Genomic DNA, 21,509 nt, shown 5'->3' with positions numbered 1-21,509 from the left:
TAAAAGTTAAAAAGTAAATACATATAGACTATTGGCCTTATGTTTTGTTAAGTTTTCTCCTTTTAAATAAATAAATACTGGTAACAAAGTACGCAATGCTCGTGTAGTATTAAATATAATATTAAGTACATACGGAAATAACATCGACTCACCTATACATACTTATTGTAAACAGTAACCAACCAGAGTAATTGCTAAGTATAATGGATTTTTTAGGTTTGTATGTTAGTGTAACTTTGGAACATTGAACCACAGAATATTGAAATTGAATATATTACGTACAGAATTCAATTTAAATATTCTGTGTATATAATATTGTATACACAGAACATTTTATACTCTGTACACCTTCATTCGGATATTTCTTCAAACGAGAATTATAGGGCGTTATAAAAAAATATTAATATTTTAAAAAAATATACGAAGTTTTTGGGCACCACAGAGTAAGTAATATATTGAACTACCCGTCTCATTATAATACTCTTTCTAATATACACTACGTGCATAGTGCCTACTAGACGATATTATAAATTTCTACAAACTACTATAGCAGTATGTTATCTGTGATACTACCTATATTAAATAATTGTAACTATCCATATAAATTAATCTAAATTGAATCAATACCCATCGGACAAAATTGGACTATTTATAAGTTACGTAAAATATGTGTGTAAATGCCAAATTGTTACAAAAATGACAATAAGGAAACAGAAACGCAGCCAATTACGTGTATGATGTGTTGTTATAAACGTCACTGTCAGAATAGCTTCGATAAAGTTATCGCTAAAACTAACTATTTTTGATGTGCTCTACCGATTATACGAATTTTGAAGAAAGATGTTTGCAAAAACTTTGATATTTACTGTTCTGGTACTCTTAATCGATGGAATATTAACGAAAAGTGTAGAGCTAACTTTCGAATTACCTGACAGCGCCGAAGAATGTTTCTATCAAGAAATAGAGAAAAATACCTCAGCTTCCCTAGAATATCAGGTAAATTTAACAACAATTATAACAATTAAATACGTCGGTCGTATTTACTTGCACTTAAGACTTGAATAATTGTTGTTTAAAGTGTCATCAAAATAACCTATTTTATTGATGGCTGAAAAATTAGTTTTTGATAATTATGAGTATTATTTGTATGTTTTTTTTTTCTATTTCACAGGTTATCACAGGAGGTCAGTACGATGTTGATGTAAAAGTTGAGGGTCCCAATAAGCAAATTATCTATCAGCAACAGAAGATGCAGTATGATTCACATCAATTTACAGCTCAACACACTGGTAATTGAAGAACTACTTATATATTAGTGTTGTGTAACTTCCTTTTAATTAAACATTATGTTCTTTTAGGTGTGTACAAAGTGTGCTTCAGTAATGAATTTAGTACATTTTCACACAAACTGGTTTATATGGAGCTAAATGTTGGCCCTGAAACACCACTGCCAGGTGTTGGTGATCATGCAACTGTACTTACACAGGTAATACTGGTATTTATGTTTAATTTTAGCTTTCTTCCTTATGTACATTTTGTTACAATACAAATGTATGCTTGAATAATGTTGTTGATTTTTATGTAAATAATATTTAAATTTGGTTAGAATAATTTTACCTTACTAATACTAATACTTCTTCATTAAAATGACTTTTATGTGACACTTTAAGTGTATTGCAATAATTATTAATGTTAGTAATTGTTGATTATTCAAACATCTGGATATTAATCATTTTTATCATTTACAAATATAAAATGAATAATTTGCAACATAAAATGCATTGTATAAAACTGCACTTATGTGTGAAGTCCTATAGATTACTTTGGTGATAAAAACTCATTCATATTGTTATGGTAATTTAATAGTATTTACATAAAATGTTTCACCTTGACTTAACACAGGTGCAGTTATGTGCATTATAATAACCCTGCTAATTTTATTTTTACCTTTCAGCTTGAAACCTCAGCAGAAGAAATACATTCAGCTTTAAATAGAATTATTGATCATCAAACCCACCATAGGTTAAGAGAAGCCCAAGGACGCAAGAGAGCGGAAGACCTAAATGAAAGAGTTTTCTGGTGGTCTATTGGTGAAACTTTAGCTATTGTCTGTGTCACATTTGCACAAGTCATGATATTAAAGAATTTCTTTAGCGATAGACCAACTTTATATAAATGATTAATGAAATAGTGTAATAGCATATTTATTAATATATTTCTTGTGTTAATTCACTTTGATTTGTTTTATTCCTACCAAGCAAAATAAGAAAAATTACTTGTAAGAAAATAGTGCTACACATAAGCATAAATCGAACAAACCAAATATATACCTAGGTGTTATTTCAGACATGAAAGCGGATTGCCTTGATGGGAGCTAGCATAGGCAACTTTTACTCTACCATATTTAGAAAGACCTAGGCTACCAATCCCTACTCAGTTTTAATGAAAATTATACAGTAAATATATCAGTCAATAAGCAGACCATCATAACAGCTTATTCCTTGTATACTAATCCAAACAAATAATCAAATAAATACATTGGAATGGATGTAACTAATGACATTGAGATTTTTGTAGAAACAAGAGCAATCCATTTCAGATCTCATGCAAATTAGATCAGTTTCATCTAGGACTGATATGGTAGTTTGTCTTTGTTTATGGTAGTCTGTGTATTATCCTACTATTGATAATATAAATGTGAAAGTTTGTAAGGATGTGTGTATGTTTGCTACTTTCACGTAAAAACTACTGAACAGATTGCAATGAAATTTGGTACCTAGATAGCTCGACAGCTGGAATAACACATAGGCAACTTTTTATCCTGATGTTCCTAGAGGATACAGACTTACGCGGGTGAAACCGCGGGGCGCAACTAGTATTATTTATATAAGTAATTTCCCCTTCTGAAAAAGAACTCAGAATCTTTATTGTACATGTTTTAAATATGCATAATATTCATTCTTAGACATGCTTTACAAATGAAAATAAAACATATGAGCTATATTTCATGTATTTATGTATAAAATATGACCAATTTCCAATCTTTCTCTTACAATATAATGTAATATCAGTATTACAGCATTTAAATATAATAAAGCAGAATTCTCTTATTTCTTATTGGAACAATATGCTTCACAAAAGTTGGTTGTAATATTATTCTGTAATTGTAAAATTGGAAGGTAAAAGTATTCAGAATATAGCAATGTATACATATTCATGATTCATAATTATAGGCAAAAATTAAACACAATGATAAAAAATGAAAATAATATAATTTGCAATTGTATATAGGAAATTTTAAAAGAAAATTGTTTTTATTTGATAGGAGTCAATGTTGTTAGACATAAAAATGAACAATTTACATGACAAATTTAGAACAATACTAACAAAGCAAACACACCATTAACCAAGGCACATGGATAAGCTATAAGGGGCCTTTGTTCCGCATCTCCTGACATAGTTACAAAGAGTCTGCTAGCTGATAAAGCTGACCAAATCACTGCTATACCAGACAATGACAAACCTACTGTTCCCTCCAATGAGATAAATATCCCCAGACCAGCCAGTGCTACCATTGGTAACATACAATAGCCTAATACACTTGCTACACTTAGTAATGTAAATACACCTTCAGTACGACTCATTAGAGACAATAGAAAATACATTAATATTACAGACATTACAGATAAACCGTACACATAACCAAAATGTGCTTTATTGCCCGAGAGAAATAGGCATACTGCCAAAGCCAGACAAAAAGCTATGGGTCCTGCAATATCCGTATCTCTTAATAAGAAGTTTGCATCATCTGCTTTAGACTGTCCATGAAATGGATTAAGAACAGCTAAAGTCTTCTCCAATATTCTATCAGGGTATATTTCTAATTCATCTAGAAGTGGCGGTTCATCAAACTCTGATGTAGTTGGTGCTGTCTCTCCTGGTATTGGAGCTGGCGTATATAAACTTGGATTATAATATTGGTTGTTATTTGCTGGAGGACTCTGCCCTTGGTCATATGAAAAATTTTGCTGTTCTGGAGAAAAAGTCTGAAAATCTGAAAAATTCCAATAAATATTTTTAGTATACAGCGGTTCAAATAAAACAAATCAATAATATAAAGCGTATTTACCTAAAGTTTGAGAACCATCTCCAAAAGTATTTGAAGTATTGAAAGAATAGCTTTGATTGTTGTCAGGCGGCTGCCATGCAAAATCGTTTGTATTTTGAAATCCTGCCATATTGAATAATACAATTCGTTTGTCTCGCAGTCAATAATTATTTTTACTTATAAATATTTATGCATCAGACATCATTAAAAATTGACACTGATCACTTAGATTCAGCGACGATAAAAGTTTTCAAAATTGAAATTTGACAGTTGACGTAAATTGATACACATTGCACTGAATTATACAGATATTCAACAGTTTATGTAAGAAGAATGTATACAGATAGTAAAAAGTTGCTTGCCAAGTTAAATATTCCGGCTAAAATCAAATTTTTATATGAATGTATATAACTAGTAATTTTATTTTGGCAGATACCCTTTTACTTCTCTTACAAGTAGACGACGACGAAAACAAAGTGACTCTCAATTTTTTATTTGTAGAGACTACTATCGTTCCGCAATATCGTCGAAGATTCTCATTTAAGATGATAACTCGCAATTATGGACGAAAATATACTATGCCCACAGTTCATACTCACAATTAATCGGTAAAGGCTGCAATTATTTCAAGCAATAGCAAGTTATTAATCCATACGTATAAAAATTTAACATCATTTTATTTCAGGTTCCTTTTATTGTAGGTACTAATAATAAAATAATAAACAGAAAATAAGGAAGAGGATGAAATATGTAGTTCATTTGATTTTCACTCGTTTTATTTTATATATTTATTAATATGCGGTACACCCGTATATTAGTGTATTCACAATAATAATGTGAAAGAGTTATAGTAAATTAACAGTAACAAAAGCAATGTTTAACACACACTAATCTAAGCACTTTTTAATAGTGAGTTAAAGTACAAATAAGTACATCTATCGTCACGTATCGATTAAGCCCATAATATATTGTGATGATTTTTGATTACTTGTAAAAAATAAAAGACGGTTTAGATTATGGCATTGATACTTGTATTTCATGGTTACATGGTATATTTCGGAATGATTACACATTTTTCAGTCTAAAAATATTTCTATTAGGAAAATAAAAGGGTCCACATTCGCGATTACAATGGAAAATACTTGTGAAATGGTTTAAGAAATTGATTTTGGTTCATAGTTTACTTATCTGAATAACGTTGTATCAAATACATTTACATAATATACTATCACAAATATTCATACGTTCAATAGTCTAGAAGATATTATGTAATGTTAATTGTAAAAAATTGTATTTTTTATTCAAAGATTATTATTGTTTAAAATTTTTAGCATTAAGACATACAAATCGCGAAGTGCTTGATATATAGCAAAATAGTGTTCACTACAAATTCTTGTTTTAAACAAATAAAATTGGACAATTTTTTGAACAGCGTTATCTAAAGCTTAAAAAGCTAATAAGCTGTGAGCTATCAACAAAAACATCAAAATAAGTACGTTTCTTCTTTCATAAATGACGCGTTCTCAAAATAGACGTATTGCACCCAGTTACTGAGCTGGCTGGACGTTTTATCACAAAACTTTATGTGTCACGCGTCCAGAATGACAAAACAAAAACCCCCTAATGCTAAACGTTAAAACTCGTACGCATAGCAAAATATGTGGAAATTACACGATTCGTTGTTTTATGAGATTTATAACACTAAGATCATTTTCGACGATGTTCAATATAATAAAAATAAGATATTCGCTTTACTGTAGCATTTTTTAAGAAACAAAATTATGTAAATAGAAAAGTAATCCTGAAAGAAGCTCTATATATTAAATTTTGAGTGAAGTAAAGTTGAACTTTTTTACAATATCAAATATCAATATTTCAAGCTAAACTTTTCCAACTTTGGTGAGATAAAGTTTTTGTTTTTTTAACTTGTTGCAATTATTAGTTTTATTTGATATAGTATTCTTGAATCATAAAAATTATCGAAGGATATCCTTTTTTGTCGAATTGAGAACGCGTCCTTGACATTGTCGTTTTTCTCAACTCAACTTGTATAAATGTTATTAAATTCAGGTACTTACTTATACATCATATTTACCATAATGCACTGCGGATCAAATATTTTCTAAAGAAAATTAACAATCTAATGTTGTAAAAATAACAAACATAACATTGATAAAACATAACTTACACAACTAGAAAATATATTATTAGAATCACCCTATGAATAATACTTATATTTCCATATTTCATACATTTGAATCATCTCATCGAAATAAAATTGAAAATCAAATCGGAATGGATATTTTTCAAATGCATAGCTCTTGTGCGTGTACCCGTCATGTTACATAAATTATTGTGAATTATTATCATTTAATATAATGGCGAGTTGCTATACATACGCATTATATAAAATTATTATATAAGGACTGGACTGAGGCTCATTATTAACGACACTATGTGTCATACTCAATAATTTTAATAAAAGTTATTTCACTATATACCTATATAATCTAAGTAGCGTTTATATACAATCTAAGTTTGTACACACAGTACACTCTTAAATATTAGCTGTGTATATTTATATAGTTATGAACACACTAATAAAATGGAGATTACAAATTCCAAACGGAAACATCATGTTATTGGTTATAATTTTGAGGTAAAAGAACCAAAATTGACTTCAAATAATATCCACATATATATCACAGATTTCTAAGGAAGGGAATTTTCACACCGTCACAGGTCCTGGTTGTGAAACTGCAAATATATCCGCGTCTATTACTTGAGTGGCTACATTTTTATAATTCACTTCCTCCTTTCAAAACATTTATTTTCCTAATACTTTTCAAAATCTCCCACGCGCAATATTTACTAGCCATCATAAGCAGTATGGCAAATCGTCGATAATAAGGTCCTAATTAATTGTAAAAAGTATTCATAAAAACATTGCGTAAATAAATAAAAAGCATACAATCTCAAATTACTACGCAGGTATATCATTCAAAAATATTAACCCTAAAAAATGATTGTTTATCAATTACAAATATAAACACATTTTGGTATTAAACTTGGAAGTAATCACTTACAGTGCAATCCGCACCATTGTTAATACTGCTTTTGGGTTCTCTATTGTTAGAAATGTTGATTCTCTCGTAGCCTGCTGAGGAATCAGATCTATCGACACCGGAACTGTTGGCTTGGTTGTGAACTTTTTCGTAAGGCGGATCTTTCTTTGATAGTTCAAAATATTTAACACTTTCATAGTTCGGATCTTTTTTAGACCGAACCGAGTCATACCTTGAGTTATTGGAGCGAACTGACTCGTATTTCGGATCCTTACACCTCAAGGATTCATAATTAGGATCGTGAGTATTAACACTTTCGTAGTTGGGCTCTTTTGGTCTCACTGATTCATAGTTGGGGTCTGATTCACTTCCAGTAGTGTAAATGGGGTCATTCGTCATTGATTCGTAATTTGGTTCGACTGCCGCTTCATCATTATTGTTCGGCAAACTATTGTATTTACCTGATCTCTTATTAACTGTAGAATAAGTGGGTTGTACTTTGTAATTAGAAGCTATTGTTGCGTATGGTGGAGTCGGTGATTGGTTCCTTAAGACTTCGTAATTTGGATCCGAATCTGAGGCGTTGTTATCAGTTTTCGATATATGTTCGTAACCCGGGTCGCTACTTATTATGCTATTTGGTCCACTATCAGACATAAGATGGCTTACTTTTAATAAATTATTGTTTGTGAAGCTTGAAGTTTGTCCGACATTATTGATTTCCTTGACTGTTTCGTATCCAGGGTCTTGGTTCTGGGAACTCTTTCGTTCCTTTCTCGATATAGTTTCATAGCCGTGGTTCACTGACTGCTTTCGATCGATCGTCTCATACCCCGGATCGTCGGCGCGGAACTTTAACGTGCTTTTATCTGCGTCGACATCTTTTACCTTTCTACCACTGTTCGCTTCCTCCTTTGCTTTGACCTTCTTCATAACTTTCGCATACATTTCTTCGACGTTTCTGGAAGGGCTCTCTGTTGCTCTTTCAGAATTAATACTCGTGTTGGCGTCGGCTGATGAATAATCGCTGAATCCGGGGCCATCTATGGAATTGTACAAATTATCAGTGGCATTATCCTTCTGATCTATATCGAAGTTTAATTCTTTAGCAACGAGGGGCCGCATCAAGTCGCCGGAGCTGAATCGGTGTTTTTCTACGGGATAGTTGCAACCGTAGAAGTCGGAGGAACTGACGCAGCTGTTGTTGCGTTGGTGCTTCTCGTTGAGACTCCTTCTGAGCTTGTCGTGATTGAAGTGTAGGTCGCCTGAAATGCATGATTATTTTTATAAAAAACCAACGAACGTCATTATTTTATTTATTAATCAAATGGCTGTTTATGCTCAAAACAAAACTGTTTTGCATAAGATTTTTCCTTTTGGTGTTTATACAGTTCTACATAAAGAAATGGGATTTATTCACCATATCCATCGAATAAATAAATCAAGATTAAATATGATACATCATAAAATGTTAATCACTACAAAGCATAAAGCAACGTCGCTTCCCGCTTCTATTCCTTGTATGTATGTATGTATGTATGTATGCTTAGATCTTCAAAAATACACAACGGATTTTGATGGGATTTTTATAGATAATTATTGAAGAGGAAGGGCTATAATATGTATAATAACATCTGTTGAACTATTCCGAATTTAACGCGTGAGAAGCCGCAGGCAAAAGGTACTTATCACACTATGATTAGTGTGATCACTATTATTATAATAATAAATGTGAAAGTTTGTTTGTCCGTCAATCACGCTGAAACTACTGAGCGGATTTTGATGAAATTTGGTATACAGACAAGGTACGAGCGGACTTGGGTATAGGATACTTTTTATCCCGATTATATGCTCTCTTGGGATAAAACAGAAATCTCGATATCCGGGCGAAGTCGGCTCGAGTGGTTAGTATATAATATAATAATGACCTGCGCTAGATATGCGATGGTGTTTGGTATCCGGTGGTGGGGGTAGCGGCGAGTTGGCCTGCCGCTTCTCCGGCTTCGGCGAACCGAGCGCACCCGCTGAGTTCGAACATGACGACATTGACGCTGAAATATAAAAGTAAATATTATATCATAATTATATATAAAACTCAAAGGTGCGACCTGATATAGTGATCTATCAACGCACGGCCCATACTGAAATTTGATTAGATGTTTTAACGTAAGCATCAGGCTAAGAAAGGATTTTGAAAAATTATATCCCCGAGAGGATTTAATAGGGGATTTTTTTATAAAAGAAAGCAGACAAACGAACAAGTGGTGCGCCCATTATCGAGCGATCACAACTACCCATGAGCCCTCACAAGAAAGATGAAAGCTTGTACCATAATTTATTTTATCCACGCGTGCGAAGCTGCGGGCAACAGCTAGTATTATATCCTTCCTTGCTACTATCCTCATATATTATAAATGCGAAAGTTTGTAAGGATGTGTGTGTGTTTGTTGCTCTTTCACGCAAAGACTACTGAACCGATTGCAATGAAATTTGGTACGTAGACACCTGGACAAATGGAATAAAATATAGGCAACTATTTATCCCGATATTCCTATATATGATACGGACTTACTCGGGTGAAACCGCGGGACGTAGCTAGTTGTGTAGTATTATTAGAATTATTTTTAATATATTTTTTTTTGTATTTTAAAACCGATGAGTATGGTTAAAGGCGTATAAGTATGTTAGTAAAGTATATTACAATACATAAGTTACTACACACCTTGACGAGAGTGTGTTGCATTTGAAGTGGATGCTCCAATTTCAGGTGGTGCGCTTCTTCTGAAAACACAAATTACAAATATTTATATTCTAGTAATCATCAAACTGATTTGCCTTCACTAATAAGTGTTTTTGTTTGTAAAGAATAGTTTCCGAAACTACTGGACTCAATTGAAAAAATCTGTCCCTAGGAGAAAGTTATATAGTTCCCAAGTCATCATAATCATCATCATCAGCCCATACACGTTCCCACTGCTGGGACACAGCTTTTTTTATCAGGCCACAATCTGCCACACTGGCCAAATGCGGGTTGGCAGATGTCACATGTCGTCGAACTTTTGATTCTTGGACATTACGGTTTCCTGATCAATGTATCCCTTCACTGTTTTAAGCAATTGATGTGATGTTATCCACATTGAAACATCAATTGATTTCCCGAGTATACTGGTACTTAACATAATATTATAGCCTATTTCTTTTTTTTATTCTATTTATTTTGCTTATATCTGCTCAAGCGGGGACAGGCGGAGTATTACCTGCTATGTATAGCCACTTCGTGCGTAACGGTGTTGGCAGCGGGCGCGAGGTGGTGCGCTAACCCCGCGGCAGGGGTCGCGGGGGTCGCGAGAGTCGCGGGGGTCGCCGCGGGGTTGGGGGTCCGTCGCGTGCGGGGGTCCGGCGCGATCTGCGCGTACGTGTCCGACCCTTCGCCGACGCTCGCTTCCTCTATCGCAGCGTACATTTCATCTGGAATATGTTAATTTTTCAAATCAGACCAGTTCCCTTAGATAAGTGCGTTCAAACAAGCTCTTCAGATTTATCATATTAACTAGCTGACCCGGCAAACGCTGTTCTGCCTTACTCTTATCCTTTAGGGGTATGAAAAATAGATGTTGGCCGATTCTCACACATACCCAATATGCACACAAAATTTCATAAGAATCGGTCCAGTCGTTTCGGAGGAGTTTGGCAACGAAAACTGTGACACGAGAATTTTATATTCATACTAGCTGCGCCCCGCGGTTTCACCCGCGTAAGTCCGTATCCCGTAGGAATATCGGGATAAAAAATAGATGTTGGCCGATTCTCAGACCTACCCAATATGCTTACCAAATTTCAGAGGAATCGGTCAAGCCGTTTCGGAGGAGTATGGCAACGAAAACTGTGACACGAGAATTTTATATATATAGATATATATATATATATATATTCAAGAATTGCTCGTTTAAAGGTATAAGATTATAAAATCGGTACTTTTGTTTCATCAATAATCGTAATAATGTTAACCACATTCAGTTCAAGAGAAAAATTCTATAAGAAAGTTTTGGATTCGGTACTTATATATTATATATAATTAATAGGACAAAAAATTTCATACTGCCTCTTTTTCGAATTCCCACTAAGTACAAAATTTATAATACAAATTTTATAGTCTTAATTTATTTTTGAATTTTAAATATTGAAACTGTGTTGACGGGTGTTTTAATTTTTAAATTTTAATTCATGCTTCCTTACCTGAATCATCAGAGACGGTGGCGTAGTGCGGTTGTAATGGAGGTTTCATGCTCTGTGCTCTTATATTGCTAAGTGGCTCTCGAACCGATATACTAGTGTAACCCTCTGAAAATAAATAAACGAATTCAATAAATATATTTATATGAAAATTTGTGGCATTGTAACATGATTTATTAACTAGTTCTTTTTTTATTTTGTGTAAAAAGTGTCGTCGATTAAATCCAAAATTTCAGATCAAATAGCTCATGCACATCAAATCATAAGAATCTATCAGTGAATTCAATCCATTCTTATCAAATAACCAATCTCGTATTAAAGGATAATAAGGGATCTTATTTTTGAATTTTGAATATTATAAAATAACACAAACTAGCAGAGTCAGTAGAGTCGCCGCTAAAGTGCGTAGTTGTATCCGTAGTAGGCCTGGGTGACGGTGGGGTGATGTAGGGTAACTCTTGACTCGACGGCAACTGCCCACTTATTGCCACCGATGCTGATATTGGAGCTGATTCTGAAAATTGTACTTTTATTAAGTTGCTACAATAATGGGAGTTTTCGATTTGATGATCCATTCACTAGGCGTTTTTTTTAACGAACTTAAAAGAGGAGGTGATTCAACTGTACCTTTTTTGGGTTTTTTTTTCCTCAGAAATTTTTACTGGGTGAACCTATTTTGATGATTTTTGTTTGTATATTTAAAAGCCTAGTGACTTTCTTGTGGTACTATTTAATTTTGGTCAAGTCCTGACATGTTGAAGGCGCTTAAGTCTTTTATTATAATAATTATCGCTCTTATATAATCGCATAAAATGAACTACTTTGAATGTAAGTATGTATATGGTTATGGTTTTTGCTGGTTAATATTTTTTTAATAAAAAAAATGGTTGCCTGTAAAGTCGGTTTTACGGGCGAAGATTTTACGTGACAACGTCTGTTTCTTGGTACAATATTTATTGATATGAATATTATTTAATTGCACAATAGGAACAAGGAATTGAATGAAAATAAGAATTGCACAAATTTTAACTATAGAAAATATATTTTGTTTACTAAAAAGACAGAGACAGAGACACAAGCACGCGCCGATTCAATGCGCCTAATTCTCTAGTGCTGCGCGCGCGGCGGACCGATCATAGTTCGGTGACTCATCGTAACGTTACCGGGCGTTATACTTTTTCATGAGTGACTCCGAGCCGCAACCTAATTTAAGACGTTGTCACGTCAAAATTATAAATCAGAAACTGGCTATCAATTTAGAGAAACTATATAGTAATAATACATACAATATTAAATAAACAAAATTTTCTAGTTTGTATCGGACCAATACCATCTGAAACTAAGCAGGTTCACTATATGTTATTTATATATATCCTATTAATATTATAAATGCGAAAGTTTGTAAGTATGGATGTATGGATGTTTGTTACTCTTTCATGTAAAAACTACTGAACCAATTGCGATGAAATTTGGTACGTAGACAGCTGGATAACTGGAATAACATATAGGCAACTTTTTATTCCGATATTCCTACGGGATACGGACTTACGCGGGTGAAACCGCGGGGCACAGCTAGTGTAATTTATAAAAAAAAACAGTCTTCAACGACCGAAGTTTTATATTGATCGATGTCGGAGTAAAATAATTTTATATTATATTTTATTGAATCGTACAACAATGTGGTTGAAATTACCACCATTTCAATGTTTTCACAACTTTACAATCAATTATGTATTTAATGTAATGATTGTTAACAATACAACGGAAGAAATACACGCGCGTCAATAACTACAATAGAAACACGATTGCCGTAATGATTGTAAAATCTATTATACAGTACACTTTACGATCTCGCGGAACGTAAATAATTGGCCTGTAGGAAAGTAAATGCTAATTGTTCTCTTGTAGGATTCGTACCAGCCCCGGATGTTGTCGCTTCTCGTTCATCTATCTGGATTTCCACGTCTTCTGGGTCAGTTGTTATTTCAACGGTTCTGAAATATAATAAAAAACATTCCAAGTTAATCTTTACAATTCGGAAACAATATATTAATATACGTACATTTATGTTAAATTCTTTCTGATAATAAAAACATACGGGAAAATATCGTAAATTGTTTCGCGTCGCATGATAATGCAATCCTAATTAAATATATCTAATACATCGACATTTTCTCCAATGCAAAGGTTATAAAATACTATCGCCGACAGGACAATGAAATATCAAAAGCGTTCTACGTCTCTCTGTCACGACATATCACAGTTCCGAGATAACTTTCCTCTATACATATTCGACATTAGATAATTTATGAGCGGCCTCAAAATGAAAGGTCAGCAAACAGTCTTCCTATCACATAACAATATAATGTACATATGAAGAGTGGTAAATGTTATTAAAGTATCGTTGAGCTTTGATAATATACTTATATATATAAAACTGTTACCCGTATAAATTTTGAGGCAAAACCCTAATAATTTTTTCCCCTTTTGCAAATTGCGTAAGATAATATAACAAATAGACTATAGCTTTACTCGATAAACTGACTATCCGATACAGAAGATTTTATTTTCAATCAAAACTAGAAATTAGCGTGTTTAACCGTTTACTGATGAATCATTAAAAATGCGTAATAGGAATATGTATTTAAAATTATAATTATCATTCATAATAATCATTAAACATACATGATACCTTAAAAACACAAAAATGTGCATTCTTGAAAACCAAGCGATCGATAAATAATCAATACTTTTGATTCAACATTACATATTAAATTCATATGCATTACAAAGAAAGCATTATCAATAAAATCATATCTCGTAAAGATATCATCAAGTAGGTTTTCAAATCTAAGGCAGGAAAAAGTTTTGTCTTTATTTATATATTTGAAATAAGTTGACATGGTACAGAAAATTTATATGAAGTAATTTTTTTTAACCATCATTTTTTTAATATATCTGGCTAGCGACATAACCACTACCCGTATATCCTACTCAATGCTCAGTGCTCGAAAGCTCACTGGGGCAGGTGGGTCGCCTGATGTATGTAAATATAAAAATAAAATTGCGAGTCGTTTGTCCGACTGGGACATTAATTTGTGACGCTAACAAATATCGACAAAATCGAAAAATGAATATAGGTACATATAAATTTAAACGTTGCTTTTCGAAATAATTTTACTTCCATACTAGGAACTTACATGTTATGACTTTCATTCTGCAACTTGGCATATGCATGCTCATACGGGTGATCTCTGCTTGACGACGCAGTTGCGGCAACCTTATTACCTGGGAATGAGATAAAGATTGATTTCCACTAATTTAATTATCAACTTCAATTGAAATACATAACAGCATTTATCGTGATCAAGTATTCCGACAATCGGTGCTTTGATGTTGCCATTACCTCTGTTGATAACCATCTAGATAATAATCACATATCGGTATCAAAACAAATCATGCATTGGTTACTGCAGTAGCAGTTGTTGTAAAATTTTCAACACAAAAAATATGACTAGAATACGCATGTCATAGCGTGAACAGTCACTTATCAATATTATTATTAGTTTAAAGGGAATTTCCTAAATTATCTACTTATATTCCTAGTTCGATGAACTCATAACATACTTATCGCTTTTTTTCCTATTCATGACATAGATTAGCATAGCACCTTCGGGCATATACTTTATACATAGAAGAAGACGCTTATTGCGAATACTGCATAAGAATGTTAATTTATTTATGTATTCATCCTTTATTTCACTAGATTACAAACTTAAAATTAACCTAGGTTACATTATAATAAATAGCGGTCTTATAAAAATAGCGATGTTCTAAGATCACCCGCTTGAGTTTCTTAAGTGACTCGGGAATTCACTTTTAAATTGAAGCAAATTGATTTATTCGTTCATTAATATCGAAAAGTGGCTCTTGAAATTGAAGCCTTCGTTTTCTGAGTTGAAAATCTCAAGTATTAGCTGATTGTAGATAGCGCAAGTCCAGCGACGTCGCATTGTGCACGTAAGCAATATCGAGTGTTTGGCGGTTTTCTAAGATTCATGACAGTTTTAAAGAATAGAAAAAATTGAACACGAGGCGGTATTCGAACCCGCTTCTTTTTGCCATATTTATATTACCTTAAGATTCGAGATATTTGAAAGTGGTGATAGATGAAGGAAACTTTATGTCACATAAATATACAAACAGTGGAAACTAATGCTCAATAAAAACCATAATTAAACTTTAAAGAAACCAAATAGTTTCTATGCTTTTCGATCATTGAATGAAACATGCATTAATTTAAAAAATTCATATAGCATTAGCAGGTTGATGAAATAATTTTCTCTAATAGGATCAGTGGAATAAGATTAACTCTTCCTGTTATTGTTGTAAATACAATTTTCTTATTAAATTAGTAAGAATTACCTTCATCCAAGTTGACAGTTGCATATATTTCTGATGCTGTATCACCACTGTCATGTCTTCCGACTGGATGTGGAATTTCCGGAAGACTCCTTTGGCTGTTTTGTGTAGATGCCCTGCTTTCAATATTAAAATCAGTATTTTATATGAGAATATATTTGCATTATAGTTGATGGATATAGACGAAATTAAAAATAATAGAGAAAATAAGAAAAAATGCAAACACATCCTATTGTAAATTCTTGTAAAAACTTAAAAGAACACAAATATAAGTAGAATTGTGTGTTGTTAATATTGGACCTTCAGTTTATATTTGGTAAGACAAAAAAGAAAACAAATGTAAACTTTTATATTGATTTAAAAATGTTCTAAAACAGTTTCTAAATGCATAATACTCTTGATTGTTTGAATAATAACATTTAATACTTCATTCATCTCAAGGTTTTATTCATATAATTAACATTCTTATAATAATTGGAATTATGTCAATAATCCTGTAAGATTCGCAGGATAATTTTGTGCCAAATTTTATTCAGATTGGTTCAGTGTTTTAGATGAGAGATAAAAAAACGACAGACACATGGAGAGGTATAGGGACAGACAGACAGAGTTACATTTGCATTTATAATATTAGGAGGGATAAATAACTTGTTGATCAGTTGCATGTGAACTTAAAAGTACATTGAATTAAAAATGCTCCAGCAAAAATCTTTATTTTCCAACAAACATTTAATACATCATGCGATGAAGCACTAAAGTAAAGAAAAAGAAATGATTAATTGCCAGGCTTTTTTCAGGCAGATTATCTAATTCTTTGAGACTTACTATATAATTATATGTGATTATAAAACTTATATATTATTAGGATGTATATAAATTTTCAATCACTGAAATAATGTATTGCAAGTATTCCTTGTAAAATGTGTCACTGCTATGAATGAATCCTTTAATAAATGACTCTTAGATTAAAAGATGAGTCATGTTCATAGTATTTAGTTAAAGGCCAAATTATAAGTTTTACAACAGCCCTGGATAAAATTACAAGTAATTTTTTACTAAAAGAGCCATTTTTGATCTGCTTTTTAGTTTTAATGCTATTATGTTTTACATAAAACAGTACAAGAAGTTTATGAATAAAACAAATAAAATGAATGTTAATATAGAAGCACCCAAAGCATGAAGTGATAGAAAACTATTAGTAAGGATGTCACCTAACATGAAAATACTTAATAGCATTTTAAAATAAGTTAAAATAATTAAAAAATTCAAAAATAATTGCTACTTGTAATACAGCAAAAATTTAGGACAGTTGTAATATAAAAGCTAAAACTATGATTATATCCAACAACATTGAGAGGTTAATAAAATAACATTCTATGTTAGCCCTTGGGGAGTTAGGTTAAACAATAAGGGCATGCCAGTACTGAGACAAACCGCTTAATAGATGCTGGAGTGGTCGGTGTTGGAGATGGGGCCTCCTCATCCAAATGGATTTTGACCACTCCGGCTGTGCCAACCAACTCACTTCTGTTAAATATAATATAATTTTAATGTATATTTGACAATTTAAAAGTACAGATTAATTACAAGCAGACCTGTAGTACTTTACTGATATTAGTTACAAAATATCTTCTAGCTCAAATCTATTTCTCTTCATTTTGAATTAATGAATTTATAATCAAAATGTTGATGTTAAAAACTGAAAGTGTTTAAAGCCATATTTAATAATATAAAAACTTACTTCTGATTAGAATTTTTGCAACCGCAAACACAGGCCGATAAAACGGTGACAAGAGTGGCAAGCACTCCTAGGCTTAAAAGAATCTCTATCAAAGTATACATAACAGTTTTTTTTTCTTAAACCGACACCATATTTATGTGAAATTGAGAATATAATATTAAGTCACTCCTTTAAAAAGAAATGATTTAAGCACACAACTTTCTTCCATTTGTAAAGGTACGTAAATGTAGGGCACTATTAGCACGACAAGAGTTGGTGATACCTAGAGTATGCCCCACCTTTGTAAAACATGCATTTAGTACGCAAAACACAACAAAATTGTGGTAGAATTACGTCTTATACAGTTAAATTATATTAATCATGTAAGAATGTATCTGCACATCTACGCGCAAATTAACATCAAAACTAAACTAAATAAATAAATTTCAGGACCTGATTTGACATTTAGAGAACACAGACAAACTATTTTTATTTTTCGGTTATTTCTGAACGAAACCAATGTATCGAATAAATCACTGAAAAATAAATTAACGCTAAAATAACAAACTCAAAATTCACTGAACTTTGAATACTATAAATCCAAATGTGATTTTAAATTAATGAAAAAAAAGGAAATGGGGAGCAATGATCACGTTATATAAGAATGTGGCTAAACCTTGGTAACCAAATCCAAGAAGTATTTCCTAGAATTTTTTTAATATTGTGTTGATGTGTTAGATATTTTTTTATTGTCTGATTAATTACATAATAATTTAAAAACTTTGAGAGTTCGCTGAAAGGCTGATTACGTTAAAGCTTTGCGTGGAACAAGCTAAAAAAAAAACAAATTGACAAATGACAGTTTTTCCAAGTTGACATTTCAATTTTTATACTCATTTTTCAAATTTGGACCAGTTTAACCGTATTTTAAGAAAACACGTCTGTTTCATAATAAATTTTTTCCTATAGTCTTAAAAGTGGTAATTAACAACCGACGTTTCATACAAATTTCTTACTTGGACATGGTTCCATAAACTTGTTGTATTTAATGCAACTCCAGGTACTATAACCTAAATCAGACGCCGGTATGGAGACTAAAAGTGAAATATTTTCGCAAAGACTAATTCATGCAGTTGTGTGGGATATTGCTTTGCAATCATTTCTTGCCATTGTGTTAGTGTTTATAATTCAAATTGACTTAATTCATCCACTGTCATGGATAACATCTACATTTCAAGATATTATAAGTTGGAAGATGGGACTTAACGTTATTCTTCTTGGTTTGGTGTCATTTTTTCAAGCATTTATTTATGGGAAATATTACACGACTCCTATGCCTAAATATTTTACTAGGTTTTCAATGTTTCTAAATATCTTCACTTTGCAAAATCTTATATTCACACTGCTTTATGCATTAAATGGATACTTTACGATGAGCTTATATTCATCATTAGCTAAGAGTAACTACAATGTATTGAAGAAGATTTGTGAAAAAAGTGATGGCCAATGTCTAAATGAGCAGAGTTTGTTTTTACAGCTGGGTGGAATGTGGATGGGCTTATACTATTTCCTCAGTGCACACATTTTTAACAAGACTGTTTTGACATTCCCACATATATATCAGGACAAATTTCAACAGATGAAGTTAGTTATAAGTAGTGTTGTTTCAAAGGGATTCCAAAATGCCATGAAGCCCGTAGCTTATTACTGTGTATTTTATTATATATGGGGAAATAAACCAAGATCTGTTGTTTCTGAAGTGTACAGTGTTTATTTAGAGGATGCTGCACTGGATAATATTATAAATATGCTAAGTTCTGGTATCTGGATTGGCCTTTGGTTTTATGCTAGCCTCTTTTTTGTGTCTGTTAATACAATGAGAACAGTGTTCAACATAGTTTTGACAGAACCTATAAAATTTCCAATTGAATCTGAGAGAAGTTTGACATTGTACGGAGCATTATCACAAAGATCACAATTTACTGCATTTCTGGGAGCACAGTACTTAAGAATTTTAGCTATGACAGACCCTGTACGAAGATCACAAATTTTTACCTTGTCTCAACCAGGTGGACACCCTAGGAATTGGAACAATTTACTGGAAAATTGTTTAACCATAATAAAATCTTTTAATAAGGAGTTGGAGAGCATTAATGGTGAAAATAATATTACCGGGGTAAATGATTTGAGTATCAAGAAACCAGTGAATATATCTCCTATATCATCACCTTATGGATTGTCTGGAACTTTACGTAACATGGCACAGTCCCCACAAGCAATGGATATTAAAAGTCTTAATAAAGACAAAAATGAGGACACATTTGCAGCTGCAGTTAAAGATGAGTTTAATAAATTCCTTCTAAAGCTGTGTCAAAAGCCAGGTATCCATTATTTCTTTGGGGAGCTTATTGACACTAAATTAAAATTCATCCTGTTGCAAGCACCTCCTGTCATGTGGACATGTGAAGGATTAGCCCATATTGTAGCTGTTTCTTTGAAAGAAGATAAGTATGGAGTTGTGCAGAATGATTTACCTATTGTTTTGTCGGCACTGGTCAATCTAAAACAAAGTTTGGACAAGTTGTCAAAGCCTGGGCTTGTCCCAAGGAAACAGATACTCAATGATAATTTAGCTATAAGGACAAAGGCAGCTGTGCTGTCTTCAGTGAAACGCAGCATTTATAAAATTGTCATTACATTTTCTAAATACATCCATGATATACCTTTAGATCATGATGTTCAAGTTGCTATTCAACCATTTTTAGCTTGTAAAGAACCATAATTGTGATTTTACTGTAATATTAACATTAAATTATATTATTTTTGATACCAAAATGTGTTCATTTTATATCCCAAGGATATTATTCAGGATGATAAATAAAACAATAATTTATGAAATCTACAAAGTTGCTTTAATATTCAAGTAACAAATGCATAAAATTAATGACTAGATTTAAATAGACATTCATTTGTACTATTCTAAGAACCATACTCAACAATATACATATATAAATAAAAACTCTATATTAACAATGACATTTATAATATTCATTACTCAAAACAATATGAAGACATAAAAACAATCCACTGCTGTATTCACTTTAATAATTAATTATTATTTTAATTGTTGACTAGATTGTTAAGTAAATATCAATGAAAATTTCTAAAGATGTAAGAGACTAGAGAGTGAGATTGATATTTCTAATAATAAATTTATAGCAATGTATCTTCGTCTCGTAGTTCTCCACTCAATACCAACGTATGTTGACTTGCAGCTCCGAGAAGAGCTGTACGTTCCGCTGATGAAGTTACAGAGTCGCAGCTTAAAGATGCTGAGAATTAAGATTGCATTTAAGTAAAGTAATGTTGTTTAAAAGTTATGTGATGTTATTTTTGCCTGAACTTTTTCATTCTTTATTATTTTAAGAAGACTGCAAGAGCTAAAATTACACACGATCACATATGTATTGAATAGAATAAAAATTATAGGCTGGTTCATTAAAAATCTATTGAGTGTAGTAAAAAAATATATGGCTATGTTGCTTAAAAGAATATCTTGATTAAAACAGAATGATTGCCCATAACACCAGGATGATTTTCATTAATAGAATCTGCGATTTTTTTTTATGTTCATGCTTTCAACACACATTCAAATTCATATAGTCTTCATGTAGTCACCAGCAAAAATAACATGAATAACTAATGAAGAAGATAAAATTGTGCAGGGAAGTTAAAGAGCGTAGTTTGAATAAGTAGGACAGAGTTATGTCTACAAAAGATTGTCAATATCTAAATGTCATAATTATCAAAGTTATGAAAATTGTCCTATAGACAATCTGGTTGAACTATAAATTCTATTAAGAGGTAGGTACCTACAACGTAAGGTACATAATATACTAACAAGGTTGCCTGAAAACTCAAATAAGTTTAAGTTGGAGCCATTCACTTTGACCAAAATTAA

At 32.1% G+C, this 21,509-nt stretch overlaps 5 protein-coding genes across 10 annotated transcripts in view; 2 read left to right on the top strand and 3 right to left on the bottom strand.

Annotated features, from left to right (window-relative positions):
* Positions 1 to 725: 725 nt before the first annotated feature.
* On the top strand, positions 726 to 2,234 carry LOC119838476 (transmembrane emp24 domain-containing protein 3). Its single transcript, XM_038364427.1, has 4 exons — positions 726 to 996; positions 1,172 to 1,289; positions 1,359 to 1,486; positions 1,955 to 2,234. Exons 1-4 carry the CDS (start codon positions 841 to 843, stop codon positions 2,177 to 2,179), a joined length of 627 nt encoding a protein of 208 aa, XP_038220355.1. The 5' UTR covers positions 726 to 840; the 3' UTR covers positions 2,180 to 2,234.
* A 761-nt stretch (positions 2,235 to 2,995) lies between these two features.
* LOC119838270 (protein YIPF5) lies at positions 2,996 to 4,378 on the bottom strand. Its single transcript, XM_038364141.1, has 2 exons — positions 4,130 to 4,378; positions 2,996 to 4,054 (listed from the first exon to the last, which is right to left on the bottom strand). Exons 1-2 carry the CDS (start codon positions 4,236 to 4,238, stop codon positions 3,372 to 3,374), a joined length of 792 nt encoding a protein of 263 aa, XP_038220069.1. The 5' UTR covers positions 4,239 to 4,378; the 3' UTR covers positions 2,996 to 3,371.
* Positions 4,379 to 5,116: 738 nt separating this feature from the next.
* On the bottom strand, positions 5,117 to 17,988 carry LOC119837644. 2 transcript variants are annotated; one of them, XM_038363359.1, is made up of 11 exons: positions 17,570 to 17,988; positions 17,263 to 17,355; positions 15,832 to 15,944; positions 14,607 to 14,694; positions 13,324 to 13,400; positions 11,780 to 11,920; positions 11,410 to 11,514; positions 10,431 to 10,641; positions 9,896 to 9,954; positions 9,102 to 9,224; positions 5,117 to 8,438 (listed from the first exon to the last, which is right to left on the bottom strand). In XM_038363359.1, the coding sequence occupies exons 1-11, from the start codon at positions 17,668 to 17,670 to the stop codon at positions 7,171 to 7,173; spliced, it is 2,379 nt and encodes a 792-aa protein (XP_038219287.1). In that variant the 5' UTR covers positions 17,671 to 17,988; the 3' UTR covers positions 5,117 to 7,170. The 2 variants fall into 2 exon arrangements, with proteins under 2 accessions (XP_038219287.1, XP_038219295.1); XM_038363367.1 differs by lacking the exon at positions 17,263 to 17,355.
* Positions 17,989 to 18,432: 444 nt separating this feature from the next.
* Positions 18,433 to 20,383, top strand: LOC119838251 (nucleoporin NDC1). The gene has a single exon (XM_038364105.1). The coding sequence runs from the start codon at positions 18,636 to 18,638 to the stop codon at positions 20,328 to 20,330; it is 1,695 nt and encodes a 564-aa protein (XP_038220033.1). The 5' UTR covers positions 18,433 to 18,635; the 3' UTR covers positions 20,331 to 20,383.
* Positions 20,384 to 20,559: 176 nt separating this feature from the next.
* The window catches only part of LOC119837774 (protein unc-80 homolog), a 34,035-nt gene continuing 33,085 nt past the window's right edge, over positions 20,560 to 21,509 (bottom strand). For all 5 annotated transcript variants that reach the window (XM_038363562.1, XM_038363530.1, XM_038363553.1 and 2 more), the window contains one exon: positions 20,560 to 20,880. In XM_038363562.1, the coding sequence (XP_038219490.1) occupies positions 20,872 to 20,880 (9 nt within the window). In that variant the 3' untranslated portion in view covers positions 20,560 to 20,871. The remainder of the gene's footprint in view (positions 20,881 to 21,509) is intronic.

The sequence above is a fragment of the Zerene cesonia genome, chromosome 3 (assembly GCF_012273895.1).
Source record: "Zerene cesonia ecotype Mississippi chromosome 3, Zerene_cesonia_1.1, whole genome shotgun sequence".
NCBI classification, from domain to species: domain Eukaryota; kingdom Metazoa; phylum Arthropoda; class Insecta; order Lepidoptera; family Pieridae; genus Zerene; species Zerene cesonia.
This window is presented reverse-complemented; position numbering and strand designations above follow the sequence as displayed.